The 21,760-nt window shown below is 34.3% G+C and overlaps 1 protein-coding gene across 11 annotated transcripts in view; it reads left to right on the top strand.

Annotated features, from left to right (window-relative positions):
- Window positions 1–21,760, top strand: part of FAM135A (family with sequence similarity 135 member A) — a 126,601-nt gene extending 104,841 nt beyond the window's left edge. For all 11 annotated transcript variants that reach the window (XM_023735864.1, XM_004381359.2, XM_004381360.2 and 8 more), the window contains 5 exons: window positions 202–299; window positions 2,831–2,982; window positions 4,520–4,630; window positions 18,150–18,263; window positions 20,185–21,760. In XM_023735864.1, the coding sequence (XP_023591632.1) occupies window positions 202–299; window positions 2,831–2,982; window positions 4,520–4,630; window positions 18,150–18,263; window positions 20,185–20,390 (681 nt within the window). In that variant the 3' untranslated portion in view covers window positions 20,391–21,760. The remainder of the gene's footprint in view (window positions 1–201; window positions 300–2,830; window positions 2,983–4,519; window positions 4,631–18,149; window positions 18,264–20,184) is intronic.

The following is a 21,760-nucleotide window of genomic DNA, read 5'->3' on the forward strand; positions in this document are numbered from 1 at the left end:
TGGCTGCAACAATGGGCTCGAGCATAACAATTGTGAGGATGGCACAAGACCGGGCAGTGCTTTGTTCTGTTGTACACAGGGTCACTATGAGTTGAAAGCAACTCGACGGCGTCTAAGAAGAAGAACATTTATATTCAGTTAGTTTTTCATGTCATTATACATATTTCAGTACATAATGTGTCTGTTTTGCTTTTTTATTAGAATGATACTTTTGCTGATTTTGATAGCATGACTGATCGCCTTCTGGATGAGATAATACAGTATATTCAGATATATAGTCTAACAGTCTCAAAAATAAGGTAATTTCTATGATATTACACAATTTATTTTTATACTTCTATAAATTATAGCAACAGAATTTGTGGTAGTTTTGTTGCCCTATTTGGAAATATAAGAGAACACAAACCAATTAAGGAGAAAAGGAAAAAATAAAAGGTTATAGGGAAAAACCACATAGTATATGATTCCATATATGTTAAATATCCAGAATAGGCAAACCTATAGAGACAGATAGTAGGTTTGCTGTGCCTAGGGCTAAGGAGGATGGGAAGGTAGGAGAGTGATAGCTAAGGAGACTGGGTTTCTTTTTGAGATGATGAAAATATTCCAAAATTGATTGTGGTGGTAGTTGCACAGCTCTGTAAATATACTGAAAACCATTTAATTGTACACTTTAATGGGTGAATTGTATGACGTCTTAGTTTCCTAGTGCTGCTGTAACAAAAATACCACAAGTGAGTAGCTTTAAAGAACAGAAATTAGTTTTCTCACAGTTCAGGAGGCTAAAAGTCTGAATTGAGGGTATCAGCTCTAGGGGAAGGCTCTTTCTCTGTCAGCTCTAGGGGAAGATCCTTGTCTCTTTCAGCTTCTGTAGTCCTGGCATTCTTCAGTTCCTGGGCAGTCTTCAGGTGGCATCCATCTTCCCCTGTTTGAGCTTGCTTCTGTGTCTAATCTGCTCTTTTTAAGACTCAGAAGTAATTAGGTTCAGTACACAACCTATACTGATAGGCCTTATTAACATAACAAAAGAAACCCTATTTCCAAATAGGATTATATCCATAGGTATAGGGGTTAAAATTCAAATAATATTTTGGGAGGACACAGTTTAATCTGTAATATAATATGAATTATATCTTAAAGCTGTTACAAAGAAAAAGATTATAGGCAAGCATACATGTGAACAGAAGAAACAACAAAAATAACTTTAGAATTTCATGACTGTCATTTGTGAATCTGTTTTCCACGAGCCAGAAGATGAAGATCAAACGAATATAAGTTTCATTACTTGTTTAGATATTGTGGATTGAAATGAGAAAGAGAAGTCTCTTTGTTTCTTCTAGTCTAGTAGGAAATAAAGAAAAAGGTAAAACAGCCTCAAAAAGGGTAGGAGCAACTAATTACATTCATATTCCAACTATGTTAGAGGAGGAAGCTGGCTCTGCTTACTATATACTTCTGTAGTTTCAAGTTTGAAGTATAGACTAAGGAATAAAAAGAGATAAGCAGGTTTTTATTTGAAGTCATTTTTAATAAACAATTCTGTTAAAGTATGGGGAGAGTTGCAGTTGTGTGGTTGTTTTGAGGGAGAGAAGAGGATATTTTCTTGTTCTAATCTCATCGTTTATACATTTTTTTAATATTTTGTGTTTATTGAATTTTCTACAGTGATATTTTATTTCTTTTCATTTATTATTTTATGATGAGAAAAATAATACATTATTTTAATTTTTTCATTCATCCACAAATGTATTCCCCTTTTTAGCTTACATTGTCAATTATAATCAACCATTATCCAAAAGCCTGATCTGGTTAATTGTGAACTATTGGCTACCATCATAATTCAAATCCCACAGTTTTAGGAACTTCAAGTTGGGAGGGAAGTTTGTCCTGAATTTCTCACTGGATATATCTGCAAGCCAACATTTAGCTTTCAAGCTCTCTCCTTTCACTAATTGTCCCCAAGGATTCTTACACTACCTATTGTAAAATACTGGTAAGTTAAATGGCTCTTCTGATTTCAACCTTTCCTGAATGAATCTGACCAGTACTGGTTGCCATCAAGTCTACTCCAACTCATAAGCGACCTTATCTGTGTCAGAGTAGAACTGTGCTCCATAGGGTTTTCAGTGGCTGAAATTTTCAGAAGTAGATGACCAGTCGTTTCTTCTGAGATGCCTCTGGCGAACTCGAACTTCCAACGTTTCGATTAGTAGCTGAGTTCATTAACCATTTGCACCACCCAGAGACTCAGTGAATGTCAAGTGCTATATAAATATTATTCTTTTTATATAATCTTAGACTTAGAGTAGGGAAATGCACATATTTTACCTGTGTCTGGAAAGTACTATCACTTAAAGAACTCTCCCACTTTGGAGTGTAGACCAAAGAATAAGAGAAATAGGTATATAGTTTCTCCTAAGTCATCTTTTAGATTAGTTTCATTATTTCATTTGAAATCATGTTTTAACAATCAAATAATTTGTATATTTGCCTAAGGAAGTGTATTTGTGATCTAGTCAACATACTGTTACTTTTAAAATAAATTTCTAAGAAGTTACGAACTATGAATAAAACTTTCCTGGTAAGTAATATTTTATTTCTATAGAGTAAACTTTTAAAAATTCCATAATAATGGGTATTTTCTACTCATTGTCATATTTTTTTCTTCAAAATATAGGTAATATTACTTCAAAGTATCAAACTATAATCTTAAAACATATTAGAAATTTTCAAATTCTTAATAGTTTATATCTCTGTATAGTGATATTAGCTTTTATTTTTAAAACTAATGCTATGGGAGAAATATCATCTTTTTCTTTTTTTCTTAAAGCTTTATTGGACATTCATTGGGCAATTTGATAATCCGTTCAGTGCTTACAAGGCCAAGATTTAAATATTACCTCCACAAGCTTCATACCTTTCTGTCTCTTTCTGGACCTCACCTTGGTACGCTCTACAATAGCAGTGCTCTTGTTAACACAGGTAAGAAAGTTTTATTTTACTGTTTAAAATATATAGCATAATAGCATGGGGAGAAATTTAAATATGAATTTAATATTTTCTGTTGTGCATTTTGGTGCCAACTTGTCATATGCTTGCAATTTCATGAAACAAAAGATGTAGCTATTTTTATATTTTGTCATGCATATGAAATAAACTGATAGCTTATTTCAGAAAATGAATATTCTCTTATTGAGATGTTATTTGTAAAATGCCACACTTGAAAATTTGTCTTTTTAATTAAACTGCCTCTAAATATTCTTAGTAAAATGGTTATTCTGTAAACAGGTTATTTAATCATTTCATTAACAGAGATCAAACAGTTATCTATCTTTAATATTGTATTATAAAATTACAAAATATTTTATATAAAAATGTTAACTCTTAGATTTTAATTATAGTGATAATAAAGGCATAATATGAGAAAAATTCCAAAATTTCTAAAGAAATTTAAATGAAGTTAAGCCTCTAATTTTGATTAGAATAAATATTCTCAAAGTGAAATATCTGTTACTTGATTTCGCTTTTGTTTGACTGGTTTTTTTGTTTTGTTTTTTTTAATGGTTTATAGGTTAGTCAGTTGATTTCCATTGTGAGAATAAATTAGATTTCATCCTGTCTGTTTTTAGTGAGCCCTGAAACTCTTGTTTCCATTTTCTTTTCTATTTACTTTCATTGACAGACAAATCATTACAATGAAAATTCCACAGTCTCAGAAACCAGTTCCAGAGCAATTGAGATTTCATTTAAGTTCCTTAAGGGGAAGATGCATTTAAATATGGGTAACTGGTAATATAAAACCCACTGCCATTAAGTCGAATCCGACTCATGATGACCCTATAGGACAGAGTAGAACTGCCCCATAGTGTTTCCAAGGCAGTAAACCTTTACGGAAGCAAACTGCCACATCTTTCTCCCGCAGAGGTACTGGTGGGTTCGAACAGCTGACCTTTCAGTTAGCAGCTGAATGCTTAACCATTGCACAACCAGGGCTCCTTAACTAATAATATAAGGAAATAGAATTAAATATGAAACTTAAATTATATTCATCTATTAGAAAACATTAACCGATTGTTCATTCAAAGAGTTGGTCCTTGTACAATTAGTTTACCATAACTTATCTGTATAGACTGAAGACCCAATGTGTAGACATTTGGATATACTATAGTACCCTTATTTGAAGATTTTCCATCTCTGCTTTTTTACAGTTTGAACAAATAGCTCTAAAGGCACAATTTTCCCAGATCTGTTCTTCATATACCATTATCTGTTTCATTACTGAATGAGAAAGAAATAGGCCCTGCATCAACCCTGTTAACTTACTTAATCAACGTGCATATGTGTACACTTATAGTTGCCATCAAACGATGGAAATATCTTACAAATACATTTTTTATTGGCCAACAAAATGCTAATTTGAGAGGTGTCATTTTTGAAGTAAAGTATATATTAAAATTACTAACCTTGTCATGTGTTATATATTTCCAGTTACACTTACAGATCATTTATAATTTTCTAGGTCTCTGGTTTATGCAGAAATGGAAAAAATCAGGTTCTCTTTTGCAACTGACATGTCGAGATCACTCAGACCCTCGCCAAACTTTCTTATACAAGCTTAGTAAGAAAGCAGGCAAGTATATAGTAATGGTTTAGAAAATATGCACTTGAAAACCTTTTCTTAAATAAACTTTGGAAAATAAATTATCAATATGCTAGACTTCTGATCATTAAAAAAATATTAGCCTATTGTAATTTCTGAATCACAGTAGATTCACAATTAAGACTAAGCAATTGACAGAGTGATCTTTAGATTTGTTTGTTTGTTTGTTTTTCCACATGATTGTATTCATCTTTAATGTGCTGTACAGCTACTTTCAGATTATCCTAAATTTTTTTGCATTTTTAGTTCAGTGCAAGTTAGAAGCTGGTTTCAGCTTTTGAACTAGCCCTCTGCATGTCCTAGCCCTCTGTCTTTGCTGCAGTCCATCCCAGTCCTCAACCCTGTGTACAAACTGCTGTCTATTTTTTTACTTTCCTATTCTGGGACTATCAAGCATTTCTGCAAAAATGCCAGTAACTGAACTATTTATAGATATTGCTTCTGCATATTCTCACTACTGGATGATTCTTGTTATTCATCTCTTATTAATTGATTATTAAATATATTCCCCATGTTGCATATATATCCCAAGTTTTTACAGTCTGAAGTCCACCGCTGTTCCTTTGCCACTTCCAGCTCCATTTTTGTCTATTTGTCCTATGGCTGAGCTTTGTGAAGATGCACTGCTCTTTTCGAAGCTTGGGTTAAAACCAAAGATTGCTGACTGAATCACAAACAATAAATGTTACCCTGGCCTCTGGGAACACTCAGTCTCTTTGTCTGAATCATCTTGATGTATGCTGTAGTGAGAGTTAGGAATAAGAATATTAAAATGTTCCTGTCATGCTTTACTACATGCCCCTGCAGTCACGTGCTCTCCAGACACTCATGTAAATATTGCTTTGTGCCATCTACCCCCAGCTCATCTTCACACTAATGTCCTTCCAGTGTATCCTTTCTGTTGTGTCCAGACTGCACTCATCTTTATCTACTTCAATGAATGCTACCTCCATTTCCTTCTGAAAGTGGGGTCATAACTGAAACCTACATTTTTCTTGCCTCACCCCTAGCTCCCCACTCCTTTTAGCTATAGAGCAGAAGTTGACAAACTTTTTCTCTAAAGGGCCAGATAGTAAATATTTTGGGTTTGCAGGCCACACAATCTCTGCCTCAACTACACAACCGTACCATTATAGCATAAAAGCAACCAGATAGTAAATATTTTGGGTTTGCAGGCCACACAATCTCTGCCTCAACTACACAACCGTACCATTATAGCATAAAAGCAACCACAGACAATATATAAACAAATGAGCATGGCTGTTCCAATAAAACTTTATTTACAAAAAGATGTAGCAGGCCAGATCCTATCAGCCATAGTTAGCTGATCCCTGCTATAGAAGCTCAGTTTCTCACTAAGTACCACCAGTAGGGGAAACAGTCCTCTGGCTTTCTATTTCCAATTGCAGCCATTGCTCCTCCACTATCTTATAAAACTACTTCCTTCGAGGCTTGTACCATCTAAGCTGTATTACCTTTTAGTCTTCTTTAATATAATGATCTTCTGGTTACTGCTTACATATTCAATGATAACTCTGATAAGGAAGCTTTTCATTAAAAAATATTTATTACATGATTATGCTTGCGAAAAGATACTCTTCTTTTCTTCTTGGCTCCTAATCCCCTTAATCCTGGCATCATTTTTGGTAATTTAATGAGGCAAACTTTTGGATGATTCATCAAGCATTATAACTTTATAAGTTCCTTTCTCAACGCCAGTGACCTTCCATTCCACCCATGGCTATACCCCACTCGTGAAATTTTAAGCAGTATCCCGCTCTCTGATTATAACATCCTATCCTTTCCCTCTCACTCTCTTACCCTCCCCTGCTTATTAGACTCATTTAAAATCCCTACTCCATTTTCTTAAGTCTACCTTGTACTTCATGGTTTCACTTCCTTTCTGATCCATTTTAGACTGCTTGAATTATCACTTTAATCATTCGTATATTGTTACCCCTTGCCCTTGCATCAAAGTCATCTAGCAAACCTCTCTATTACTGTTTCTGTAAAAGGAACACGCAGATGTAGATGGATACCACTGTAGATCCATGGGGTCCCTATCTAGTTATTTCTGACCAGCTTTCTATTCAGTTCCCTTATAAGCTTTTTTCCCCCTTTTCCTCAAACTATCTCTGCTACCTTCACTTCCTACAAATGACCTTGCTTCCTACTTTATCCGTGAAACTCGAAGTCATCAAGCCAGAACTTTCTACTTCCTTTCTTTCTACTTAAAAACATTAGCATACCTGTGCTTTCCTTCTGTTTCAGTGAAAGATACATCTTTGATCCAAGGATAATCCCCCCTCTTTCTGCTTTGGAACCTATTCCTTGTTATTTGTATCTTAAATTCTCCATTTCCCATGGCTAATCCCTTAAAATATAAAGTTACTCCTGTTTCTCCCATCTTCAGTAACAGTAGGAGTAGGAGTAAGGGGCGGTGGTGGTTCAGCAGTAGAATTCTCACCTTCCACGTGGGAGACTTGGGTTCAATTCCTGGACAACACACCTCATGTGCAGCCACCACCCGTCTATCATTGGAGACTTGTGTGTTGCTGTGATGCTGAACAGGTTTCAGTGGAGCCTCCAGACTAAGACACATTAGGAAGAAAGGCCTGGTAATCTGTTTCCCTCATATGAATAGATATTTGCATTAAAAAAAAAAAAAAAAACCTGTTGCCATCCAATCGATTCCGACTCACAGCGACCCTATAGGGCAGAGTAGAACTGCTCCATAGGGTTTCCAAGGAGGGCTGGTGGATTCAAACTGCTGACCTTTTGGTTAAAGGCCAAACCCCTAACCACTGCACTACCAGGGCTCCGTAATTGTTAATAGGTATGAGTAAATCTTTTGCACCTGAGTTATTTCTTAAGAATTAGTTAAAACTTACGCTTTCAAAATCTTTTTACTTATTTTTGCCTTATTATGCATGACCTCCACTCTGGTTATACCAGTGTAATACTAGGTAGTAGCAAAACTTCAAAGTCACAAGTAGGTATTAGTGCTAACTCAAACACTGACTAGATATATGGCCTTGAGCAAGTTGCCTAATCTATATAAGCTTTCGTTTTTAAAATGAGAATTATGAAGAGCTATGGCTGATAACCAAAAGGTCGGCAGTTCACATCCACCAGCCCCTCCTTGGAAACCATTGGGGAAGTTCTACTCTGTCCTACAGGGTTGCTATGAGTCAGAATCAACAGAACGGCAACGAGTTTACCTTACAAGATTATTATAAGGATTAAATGAGATAAAGCCTATAAAGCAATTAACATTGTGTATAGCACAAAATTCAATAAACTTTAGATGGTAATAATAGCTAAAAATCAAGAGCTGCCTGAACTAAAGTAATGCTGTTATTATAGATTATAGAAATTGGCTTTCATATTAACAGTGTATATCTATTTTAGGAGATTTTTAAGAATCGCCTCATCTAAATATCAATATTACTAACTAAAAAATTACTCAGGTGTCTTATTAAAATTGTTTTCGTGTTATAAGATTTCTACCTATACCCAAATATAAATTTATTAGTATACACCTGACTTTAAGTAAATATTCATATTGGAAAATACAATGTGAAAGAATACTATTTTCTAATAATCATGACTAATGTACATAAGTTAATACTAAAATATAGAGAAAATAATAACTAATACACAAGTAGTACTTAGCATGTGCAGGGTACTATTTTAGTACATTATATGTATTAGCCCGTTTAATTCTATGAGGTAGGAATATTATTGCCCCCATTTTGTAGGTGAGGATTGTGAAGCACAGAGAGGTTGAGTGACCTGCTTGAGGTCATAAAGCTAGTAAGTCGTTGTGTAGGGTTCAAACCATGTCATGCTAAATCATTAATGTATATTTTCAAGAACTTTAGAAGCTATTTCTCATTGTAGTTTTATATGTCAACAAATATTCATCAGTTGATTTTAAAATTATAACACTGTCATGGGAATTGGAGCAAATGTCTCCTGGGGTTTTTGTTGGTGGTGTTGTTGGATTTGTATGTGTGTGAGTGTATGTGGGGTTTGTTTTTTTTTTTTTGGTCATCTAGTGAAGTGTGAGAAATGATAGTTAATTCCTAGCTAATTGCTTCAACTGTGTATGTGCATGTCATTATTTTATTCACAAAATAGAAATCTATGAGTTCACATCAGAAACATAAGTAAATAAAACTGGAAAACATAGAGTCAAGGAAGAGAACGCTTTACCAGATCATTAAACCAACATGCTATTCTCAGGTGTTTTTAAACAGTCAAAAGCTGCAGTGATTTCTTATTTGTATTTTACTTTGCTAAAGCTACATATAGTCCTGGATGCCTTGGTCCAATTATTGCTTCAGTTTTCTTCTGAATGGTCAATTTCCCACTTATTGGGAAAGCCTATAGGAACCTTTGTAAAGCAAAACTCAGCCCTTTGCCCTCGTGCTTCTTTTATTTAAGCAGATAAAATGTGGGTCCTCCTTTTGAAAACAGACTTTTTCTCCGTAACATTTTATTAATTGAAAGCTACTCATTATTTTAAAATGAAGAAAGCATTTAAAAGTCTAAAAAGTTTATATGATTCCTAAAACAATTGGGAAATACTGTATTTTTTGTAAAAATCATATATTTATCAAATCTGAAATTGCCTTTTTTTGTTTTGTGAACATAGTAGATCTGGTAAACAACTACAGAAATGTTACTTTTGAAAGGAAATTGTCTTTTTTGATTAAAGTATCACAGTTATAAACATTCATTAAATTTTTATACCATCTCTTGACCCAAGAACCTATGGCATTCTACAAATTGCTTATAGAATGTATAAGTAATTTGCACAGTGTAATTATGGCATACTAGCATCCCAGCATTGATTATCAAGGGGAAGAAAGAAAATGAAGAAACTAGAGTAATATGGAAGATAGAATGTATGTTATATATAGATTTATGTTATATATAGATTAGTGACACCAGGGTTGAAGTATGCAAGGTTTTATTACTAGAGCAGAGAGCCAGATCATGGGCACTCTTACATTCCATAATGAGGGCTTAAAAATAACCAAGTAGGAATCTATTCAATGTTGGAATTTCAAAAACAAAAGATTCTTATTTTAAGATCTTCCTAAAAACATCTACTAAGATTTTCTTTACCAGCTGTTGAATTCTGACAAATAAAGTATAATGATTAAAGAACTCTCCTGCTGTGCTGCTATGGTACAAAATAATCTTTGTTCCAGCAGATTACAGAGGTGTTTAATAACAGGTATCATTTTTGATTTGTAAATAACATATTTTATTCGTGAAAGGGTGAGGAAGAATCAGTATCGGCTAACATTATTTTAGGAGCAAATACTTTCAATTGCATTTAAAATAAATGGGTAAAACTAAGAAGAGCTTAATATTGTTTACAATAGAGTAAAAAGCACAATCCTTATCCCAGGGTTTCTCAACCTCAGCAGTATTGACATTTTGGACTTGATAATTCTTTGTTAGATGCCAGTAGTACCCTCATAGTTGTGACAACCAAAATTGTCTCCAGACACTGCTAAATGTCCCTTGGGGTACAAAATTACCCCCAGTTTAGAACCAGTTGTTTTAGAGAATAAACAAAGTGACTCAATATGAGTTGCTTTAAGAAAAAAAAATGAGTAGCCAAAAAGTATTAAGAAGACTAAGATAATGGAGATGAAAGTTACCATTATTGTGTTCTTACATAAATCATTTATTATGTAGTCCAGAAAAATATTAAAGATTTATTTTACTCTTCTTCATGGTAATCCTGAAAAGTAACTAAAATACTCAGAAATTTTGCTATAAATGGGGAGATCTTGTTACTTTCAGCAGCTGGAATCAGTGTAGGTCGAAAGGAGATGAACCTAGAATATCCCAAAAAAAAAAACAAACAAACTCATTGGCATCGAGTTGATTCTGACTCATGGCGACCCTATAGGATAGAGCAGAACTGCCCCATAGGGTTTCCAAGGAGCAGCTGGTGGATTTGAACTGCCAACCTTTTGGTTAGCAGCCAAGCTCTTAACCACTTTGCCACCGGGGCTTCTAACCTAGAATATATGACTCCCAAAATAAGCACTTCAAACATTTTTATTGCCTGGACTTCAACTAAAGTTAAGTACTTCAGTAATTCCTATCAGCATTACAACTCTGGGACCAACCATGCTTCACTTTGAGTTTCTGATCTCACTAGCCAACACTGCTAGACAAGGAATTGAAACCAAAGAGAAACAATTAAAACTCTGATTCAAAAAGGACCACATTCTATTTAACTAATTTGGTTCTTTTTAATATAAAAAGAAAACTTTCCATATAAAAGCATTTTAACTCTAATACATTTTTGTTGAGAAACTTAAATTATGATACTATAAAAATGCATTTATAAAGTACAGTACTGTCTTAGAAATCACATTCAGAAACATGACAATAGTTAGCTGGTGGATTCGAACTGCCAACCCTTTGGTTAGCAGCTGAGCTGTTAACCACTGTGCCACCAGGGCTCCATATTGGTATCAGGATCTTTGATTGTATTTATTTCATCTTCACAGAATCTGAGAATTAAGTTAGAATTCTCATCTAATCTTTGTTGAGCTGCCTGAACCTAAGGATACATAGACACATCCCTTCCCTCATGAATCTCAGTGTAAAGCAGTGATTCTCAGTCTGCATGTCATTTCCCTATAGAGGCACTTCAGAATCTCTGCAATGAGCTATAATTTTGAAAAATATATCTAACATAATTTTTATTTAGAAAAAAATGGAATGCCTATTATTCTTAAAATACAAACTACAGAAATAAAGCTTTATAAAATCTTGACTAGTGCAGAGCTTATGAAGAAGTTACAATGGCCAAGTAATCTGGTAAACACATAATTCATAGACCATATATTCGAATGTGACATGTAATGTTTATGCCTGAATGGTATGATGCATACTTCTATTCCTATTACATATCAAAACAGCCTAACACAAAAATGGGCAGAAGGTGAGAGGCAGTTACTAGAAGTAATGCAGAGGGCTGGTGAACATGAAAGTTTTTTTAACTTTATATGAGTGTGTGAGGAAACAGGGCATCTTCATATGCTAATGGTAGAAGGCTAAAATATCTGTCCTTTCTTGGAGAGTACATCTATTAGAATTTTAAGAATTGGGAATTTTTCCTACAAAAATCTCACGCAAGTAGCCTTCTTTACAGAAATAGAAAAACCAATCCTCATGTTTATATGGAATGGCAAGAGACTCTGAATAGCTAAAGCAATGTTGAAAGAGAAGAACAAAGTAGAACTCACACTTCCAGATTTTAAAACATACTATACAGCTACAGAGCCCTGGTGGCTCAGTGGTTAAGAGCTCGGCTGCTGACCAAAAGGTCGGCAGTTCAAATGCACCAGCCGCTTCTTGGAAACCCTAGGGGGCAGTTCTGCTCTTTCCTGTAGGGTTGCTATGAGTTAAATTGACTTGATGGCTATGAGTTAATTCGTATCTTTACTGTTTTTATACAGCTACAGTAATCAAAACAGCCTAGTACTGGTATAACAATAGACATATAGTCCAATGGAATAGAATTGAGAGTCTAAAAATAAACCTACACATCTATGGGCAACTGATTTTTGACAAGGGTGCTAAATCCATTGATGGGGAAAGAAGAGTCTCTTCAATAAATGGTGCTGAAAGATTGGATTTCCGCAAGCAGAAAAATGAAGCAGGATCTATGCCTCACATCATACACAAAAACAAATTCAAAATGGATTAAGGACCTAAAAGTGCAAACTGAAACAATAAAATTCTTAGAAGAAAAAACAGGCAATGCTGTCAGACCTCGCTTTTAACAATGGATTATCTAATATAATAGCAAAAGACAAAATACTTAAATGCCCACCTACCCCTACTCCACCCTCTATTGTCATCAAGTCAATTCTGACTCATAGTGGCCATATAGGACAGAGTAGAACTGCCCCATACGGTTTCCAGGGAGTGGCTGGTGGATTTGAACTGCTGACCTTTTGGTTAGCAGCTGAGCTCTTAACCACTGTGCCACCAGGGTTCCAAACAAATGGAACCTCATAAAAATTAAAAACTTTTGTTCATCAAAGACTTTACCAAAAAAGTGAAAAACAAGCTACTGACTGGAAGAATATCTTCGGAAACCATATATCCAACAAGAACCTGATAACCAAAATATATATAAAACTTCAACAACTTAACAACAAAAAGACAAATAACCCATTCATAAACTGGGCCAAGGACTTGAATAGACATTTCACCGAAGAGGACATTCAAGTGGCCATCAAACATATGAAAAGATGCACAGCGTCATTAGCCATCAGAGAGATGCAGATCAAAACCACAATGAAATACCATTTAATTCCCACTAGGATGGCTAAGATTAAAATAATAATAATAAAGTAAATGTTGGCAAGGATGTGGGGAAATTGGAACTTTTACCCATTGCTGGTGGGAATACACAATGGTACAGCTGCTGTGGAAAACAATGTGGCAGTTCCTAAAGAAACTGAGAACTACCATATGACCCAGCAATTCCACTCCTGGTATATACCCAAAAGACTTGAAAGCAGAGACTCAACCAGAGACTTGTACACCAGTGTTCGTTGCAGCAATATTCACAATAGCCAAAAGGTAGAAACAACCTAAATGCTCATTAGCAGATGAATGGGTAAACAAAATGTGTTACATTGTACAATGTAGTATTACTCATCCAGTAGGAGAAATGAAGTCTTGACACGTGCTACAATATGGATGGAACTGGAAGACATTATGCTGAGTGAAATTAAGTCAATCATAAAAGAACAAATATTGTATGACCTCACTTATATAAAAAGACAAGAAAACGCAAATTTATAGGAAACAAAGTTTGTTAATGGTTACCAGGGGTGGTAGGGAGGGGGAAGGGGGGTGTTAATAGTGATGGAAATATTGCGTTAAGGGTAGGGTTGCACAGCCAATTATTGTAATTGTTGTCAAATAAGTTGAATTGGCAAAAGTTGTGTGATAGATACATTTACAGCAACGACGAAAATAAGGGTAGCTGCTTAGGCTGCTTATGTACAACTAAAAATCTCATGGGGATTTGGTTTATAGGTTTAGGGTCATGGTTTCATGGGACATCCCAGGTAATTGGCCTAATAACATGTTTAGTGCTGCTGTTCTACCAGATAGTTCAGTGAGTAGTGCCTGGGGTCTTAAAAGCTTGCAAGTGGGCATCCTTGACATAACAATTGATCTCTGTTCACCTGGAATAACAGGAAGAAGGAGAGTCAGGAATAGGAGGATGTGGAATGTGTGGCTAATGGCCTTCATGAACAACTGTCTCCTTTGCCATGAGACCAGAAGAACTGGATGATGGAAAGCTACCATTATTGAATATTTTGATCAAATTTCAAACTCTCATGGACTCCTGGATCCATGAAGGTTGGATGAACCCCTGAAGCTACCGCCCTGAGATAATCTTTAAACCGTAAACCAAAAATATCCCCAGAAGTCTTAAAATCAGACAGTAGTTTAGCTTAACTAGTAAAAAACATCTGCCTTGAGCATTATGTTCTTTTAAGAACTATATGGGGATCGAATTGATAACAGCAACTCAAGAGATAGGAACCTAGGGGGTGGTATATTTATGTTAATGGAGGAGGAACAACTCAGGAAAGGAGGATGAGAATGGTTACACAACTCAAAAAATGTAATCAGTGTCACTAAATGGTACATGTAGAAACTGCTGAATTAGTGTGTTTTGCTGTGTATATTCTCAACAAAAGCAAAATAAATAAAATTATATATAAAAAAATACAATCTCACACAAGCAGGTAAAGTTAACTGGACAAGGCTGTTCATTACAGTGTTGTTTTTATAAGTCCCCTTCCCACAAAAGTGGAACAAACCTAAATGTCCATCAGTAGAGAAATAGGAGAGATATACAAAAATTTAACCATGGAATACCATAGTAGTTAAAAGAATGCATAAAGTAAAAGTACATATATTTGTACAGACATGAAAAGCTGTCTCTACAATATTAAGTGAAAAAGGCAAGACACAAAATTGTATATGTATCATATACAATAATCCGATTTATACTATAAAATATAAAAATTTTTTAAAAAATTTGGGTGATGCCTAGAAAGGAGTTTAAAAAGACACACAACTTGTCCTTGGTGGGTGAGGGAGACAGTCAAGAGGAAGAGGTGAGGAGGAATACTTGAAGTCAATTTTTTTTTTAAGTGAGGGAAAGCACTGTCAGATATCCAGAAGCTTTAAGAAACAGGCATTCTCATTAGCTACTTAAAGAATTATTGAAAGTCCAACCTGTTAAACAGTCAATCAGCATACATTTGAGAGCCTACTGTGTCAGGCACTAAACATTAATATACAGTAAAACCTGCAAAAGCCTGTGTAAGGTGGAAACCTGTCAGAGAAGGAAAAGTCAACTATTTTCCACTAATAGGGATAGAAAAGTGGTGGCTGCACCTGGTCAAAGGTGGAAAACGATTCAAGACCCAGAAAAACAAGGCAGTCCCGTCGAGTTCCAGCTCTCAGGTTTCACTGTATTTTTAATTATTCAGAGAGAAATTAAGTATTTTCTTAAATTACAGAACACTAAATATAGTTTAACACAACCTTCCCCAGTCTTTTCGAAGTCAGGGCCTACACAGCAAATAATTATGTTTTTAAAGCACAATGGTGTAAACCATTGTGAGGTAAACCAGGTTGCTCTCTAGCAAAGGGAACTGGCCTGGGGACAGAAGCTGCCACTGTCCCCAGTTACCTAAGAGCCCTTAGAGGATCAGTTTCTGGTCCTGCCTACCAATGAGGATTCAAAAAATTCAGTACTAAAACAACTTGCATAGAACTGAAGATGATGTACTGTGGTTTTCAAATGTTTGACTTGTTTACCCCTTAGAAGAATTTTGAAAAATTATGTACTCCTTGTATGTTTTTATGGCACATTGGGTAGCATATCTGTGCTTTCATTATATTTTCATCAAAATATGAAGAGTTAGCTCATTCAGTTGGAGGTACAGGTTTAGCTCATCTAATTTTTGGAAAATGTGTGCCATAAAATCTAATTGGCAAAGCCATTTCTCACTGGGAAAACAGTCAAATAAAAAACTTGTTTTTTTCTCAGACAAAGTTAGACTTCATATTTCGCTTGGTTCCCCAGAGATTTTTATACCCTAGGGCTATACACCTTAATAAGATCTGTAATAGATTAGAGAAATAACTGTCTCTTGTAAAGTGGGAGGACAACTCATTTTTAGAAAAGAACTCAAGAAGGTTGAGATCTGAAAATTTTCTTAAAATTTAATTTTCTTAAAGCTATCAATGCCTGTCTACCCTGGAAGCAAATAAATGTACACCAATTTGAAGGCACCTGCTCTAGGACACTTAGATGATTAAAAAAATAGCGCTAATGATGATAAAGATGTTGGTGTCAGATGATGCCCAAGTTGGAATGAGTTTATTTCATGAAATGTGAAAATGAAAAAAAGAATCAGTTTTTCTTAGTCTATATAAAATGTGATTTTAAATATTTGTGTGTAACTGAATCAATTTTTTACTATAGACATTTATTTCATTTATATGCCTGTTGATGTTGTTGTTAGTTGATGTTGTCAATTCCAACTTATTTCATTTATATCTCTAGAAGTTTATATATTCAGCTTGCCACACACACACACACAGAATGATAGTTTTTCATTGGGAAAACTGGAGGATGGAATTATATTTGGTATAGGTGATATATACAGAAGGGATGAGGATTGAATGTTGAAGAAAGTTGATGGTTATAGGGAAGAACTGGCAATAGTAGACTGCAGAGAAGGCTAGAAAAGGAGTTGACTTAACGTTTCTGTGGAGCCCTGGTGGCACACTGGTTAAGAGCTTGGCTACTAACCATACGGTCAGCAGTTTGAATCCCCCACCTGCTCCTTGGAAACCCTATGGGACACTTCTACTCTGTACTGTAGGGTTGCTATGAGTCTGAATCGACTTGACGGCAACAGATTGTTTGTTGTTGAATGTTTCTGTATGTGACTTAAACTTGAAACCTACTTAGTTATAAATAATCCTTCTGCAAAGTAAGGGTACACTTCTAATTTACTAATATTAGCCAAAGTAGCTAATTGTACTGTTTCCCTTATGATATTTTCTAAAAAGTGGTAACATTCTTGGGTATGTATTTCATATAGAAAAAATTTTATTTATATTTCGAGCTTTGTTGTATTATTTCTGTTAACAATTTTAAGCTTTTTTTTTTATAACATACTTGAATGTATATTTATCAAGGCTTCTTTACACTTATGTCAAATTGTTTCAAAGGTAAATGTTATACTTAGCACTAAGACCTAGGGTCCTTCAAATATGTATTAAGCACCTATTATCCATCTTGACGACCTTTAAAAGCAGGGCCTGAGCCAGTTCCCAGTCTCACCTGGCTGTGGGTCCACACTCCTGTCAAGATTAGGATCCTTAAGTTCCAGGGAGGAAGGGAGTTTCTACAAAGGCCTCCTACATTTCTGGATCCACAGTAGTCGCCATAATTGGCCTTTCTGTAACATTCTGAATTTCAGTGGGCACTGAGTACCAAAATTTTACTCTGGAATGTTCCAGAACAAAAATTCCAGGGACTACTCACCCTAATGCTAATGTATTGCCATTATTAATTTGTATCTTATTTAATACTTACATAAAATTTTATTTTTTATTTACTAATATGAGCCAATTAGTAAAATTAGAGCATTGCTAGTACTAAAGAGGTCAAGAACATGATTTCAGTGCTCATGTGAGCTAATTAACAATGTATCCCAAGGTCACAAGCCCTAAATTCAGCTAGTTTACAAAAAATAAAATGCAATAAGAGGAACCTGATAAACGTCTGTGAACAGATCATGAAACCCATTATTATTGAAAAATCAAAGCATATCCCCTTCTGACATCATCCTTAAATAAGAAGAAAATATGAATAATATTAGGCAAGAGTCATAAATGAAAACAAAGTAAATACAAGGCAGCTTTAAATGACTGTGTGGTGTTTTTTTGTTGTTTTTATGGAAGAGTATAATTTTTTTCTTTGGAAAATATTCCTAAATATTGAGGAATAACCTTTGGAGGGTAAGAATATTACTTACCTATACACAGCCTATAGAAATGCTTCTTATTTAGTCCCTCATAATCCATGTCCTGTGAGTCAGAATCAACTCGACAGCAATGGGTTACTCCACGTCCACACCTCCTAGACACAATCCTTGCTCTCTCTCAGAGCAAACACACAGTTCTCATATTAGCACACAGAGCATATATAATAAAGCTGTTTTTTGTAGGAAATACATAGAAATTTAGAGAAAGGATTCATCAGATGTTTAAAAGTCATAAAGTTAGTACTACTAAGGAAATTTATTTTTTCCATTTGGTCATTTAATATGATAAGTTACTTTTAATCTAGTTAATTACTGCATTATAATTCTGTATTTTCTCTTCATAGGGCTTCATTACTTTAAAAACGTTGTGTTGGTGGGATCTTTACAGGATCGCTATGTTCCTTATCACTCAGCCCGCATTGAGATGTGTAAAACAGCATTAAAGGACAAGCAGTCAGGTAACAAAGTAAATTAGAAACATTTTGAAAAGATATCTAAACATGAGCTTTTCCCCAAATTTATCTTATAGTCACTTTCTCTTTTTTGTCACCCTTCTCTTTCCTTTTACTTCCTTTTCCTCCCACGGATCTTAACAGTTATCCTTCCTCCATTTTTCTTCCTTTCTCTTCTGCCGTGTCAGATGTTTTTATCAACCAAGCAGTAGTTCTTCTTATGAAATACTGTAATTCTTTCATCTAGTACCAATTGCTTCTCAGGATTTCCTCAGGATTATTGGAATTGATGATTGTGGTAATGGTCATGCTGCAAGTTCTGCTGTATGTCACTTTTAGTCAAAGATGGCAGCAAGGACTTGCCCCTCTTTGCTGGTAGTGAGTGATAATAATTTTATTTATTTATTCTCTTCCTATTTGTGAATAACCAAAGAAATTCAAATCATAGCTGTTTGTAGCCAGAAAGAGACTCAGGTCCTGTTTGCTTACTTTTTAACTGAGGCCCACAGATGTTAATTGGCTTACCCCAAGTCACCGCTAGTTAATTACAAGGCAAGAACCTGAGTCTTCTACCTCCCGTTATTACTTCAGTTCCTTTTTTGGAATGAGGCTGATTTTAAACATACTTGATCCTTTGCTTTTTGTAGATTGTGACAGTGAGCAGGTCCTTAAGACAGGGACTCTCTTATACATGTGTTACATTGGCATTGCCTAAACTGGTGCCTGGCACATAGTAGATATTCCATTCATTTAACAAATATTTACTGAACATTTGTGACATCAGAATAACCTTCTTTTACTTCTGTTGTAGCAAAGGCTAGAATTTCAGAGGAGGTTTAACCTTCAGATGGGTAGCAGAAACTAGATAAATGTCATTTGTAGTCCCTTTTAACAGTGAGATTCTCTGCCACTGAGAGGCAGGGGAAATATAATGAAGACATGTTTGGACTTCTTCCTATGTAAACACATTTTAAAAGTAGCATGGAACCATAAATCTACCTTGACTCACAATGAAAAAACTAAGAGGAGAGGTTGGAGTAAAGGTTTTTCTTGAGTCCATGTGTTATTAATCTTTCTCTTAAATATTTCTCTTTCTCTAATTGTACTTTCATATACTATTCCTTTCTTGTCATACCTCTCCTCTGAAATTTAATACCTGTCTCCCTAAAATTCAGTTTCCATGGATATGTTAGCGCTAATATATTAGTAATATAGTAATGTATAAACATTAAAAACAATGTATTGCCCCTTATAGACAGTTGGCACATTTGTGTTTATATATATCTAATATTTATCTTTTATGATTAGCATGACCTCATTAAATCTATTATAAGAATTAACTAAAAAGGAGAAAGGAGTACAACTTTGAATTAAGAGCAGTACCAAGCACTGAATAAAGCTTCTCGGACCAAAAAAAGGATCCTGTTTGTTCTTTGAGCCAAATTCAAAACTGTAGGGTGTTGTTAATTCTTTCTCACAATAATTTGGAAATGTTAATTTCCATGGAAGCATTTTAAAGTACTTCCTATAGGCTAAAGTTTAAAATTTTGCATTATCAAAACGTCTCACTGTGGCTAGCTTATTATTTTCATAATGGTTTAATGAGTCATAAGGAACTTAACATTGAAGAAGACTGTTTTGTTATATGCATTGCTTTGAATTAAAAATATCAAATTGGCAAGAGTAATGTAAAGTGAATTTGTTATTTTTGCTTGGCTAGATAAATAATGTGATTGCTTATATTTTCCATTTAAACGGTCTCAAAAATTACAGTCAAAAGAAAAATAAAACCTTGACAAAAGATTTTTTTCTGTTTAAATGAAAATAATGTAACTAAATTTTATAAATTATATAAAAACTGGGCCCAGGATTTTTTTTCCAGTTACTGCTGTGAACTAATTTTCTTTTTTTTCTATTTGTTCCATAGGACAGTTCTATTCTGAAATGATCCATAACTTGCTTCACCCAGTTTTGCAAAGCAAGGGCTGTAATTTGGTTCGATATAATGTCATCAATGCATTGCCCAATACAGCTGATTCACTGATTGGGAGAGCTGCACATATAGCTGTTCTTGACTCAGAAATATTTTTAGAAAAATTCTTTCTGGTTGCTGCCCTCAAATATTTCCAATAGGATAAAACCATTCTTAGAGACTTGACAATTACCTCATTCATCAATGATTCAAATAATGTATTATATTAAATTGTAGATGCTAATAAGTTCTAAGAAATATTTATACCTTTTTATATGGAAGATAATTTATATCATCCATGTTTAGAGCTTTTTAAAACATCAACAACTTTACTTTCTAGGTAATGTGGCTGTGCAATATTTTTTTAATTTTATCTTTTTACTTTTCTATTACTTCTTCATATATTTTGCTACCTAAGTATTTCAGTGAAACTTTAAGCCCACATGTACATCTAATTATTGTTGACTTTCCACAGTTCTTACATTGGTCTACATCATATTAGAGGCTATTATTGCTAGAATAGCATGGGATTTTGAATTTTCTAATATTGGGGTATTATTTAGTTAATTATAAGTTTTACTTTTAGCATTTTACTATATTTTAACTGGAAATAAAATTATGGCTGCTAAAATATATTTTTTGAAATCAACTTCTGTAGCCCTAAAATATACTTTTATCATATGATCAAACCAGGTAGTTCATATATGACAATGTTATAAAAGTTTTCTATAAAGTCATTATTGTTGCTATTAAACATATGTCATGCCTATTAAAATATATTTTCTACTGCTGATTTCAACATTATTTCTCATATTGACTTTTATTACTGGAACTTTTCGTTTCATGTTAGCAGCATATAAAGATTTTTGAATGTTTGAATGCCCTCTTCTTTGATTTGGTTGGAATTTTGCTAAATTTAGTAATGTTGCTTGAATTTTCTGACTACATTTCTTTAACTTTTTTCATGAACTTCCTTGTATGTACATATAACAATTAACTGTTGAAATTTCTGAAATACTTTTATGGATTTAGATAATTTTTAAATATTGTTAAAATCTATTGAACTAAAGTAATGTAAATAAAGCAATTCATGTTTAAAATGGACAAAAGAACTAACTTTACATGTTTGGTGATGTAGATGCAAAAGTTTTTGATATATTGAGATGTTGAGTCTTTTGACTTTACTAAAGGTGCTGAATAGCATTAAATTCGCTATTTTCCTTTCCTGTTTCATTTGTGAAAATACTAATGCACTAAGGGTGGATAAAAGGTTCTATCTGCGTTCAGTAATTGTGATGAACAGAAGGTTTTTGTAAGTATTTATTGTATAATTGATGCATGTTCATTTTTAGTATTGTGTCATTGCCTCTGGTGTTAATAAATGAACAAATGACTATCTAGAGGAGCAGCTGAAACACTTGCAATCCTTTGCTTACTTTCAGAATACTAGGGGCATATGTTTTTATTTATAATTTAGATAGACTATATCAATTAACTGATGTTCTCAACTTCCACAGTGGGGCCATTTCTC

The sequence above is a fragment of the Trichechus manatus genome, unplaced genomic scaffold (assembly GCF_000243295.1).
Source record: "Trichechus manatus latirostris isolate Lorelei unplaced genomic scaffold, TriManLat1.0 scaffold00083, whole genome shotgun sequence".
Lineage (NCBI taxonomy): Eukaryota > Metazoa > Chordata > Mammalia > Sirenia > Trichechidae > Trichechus > Trichechus manatus.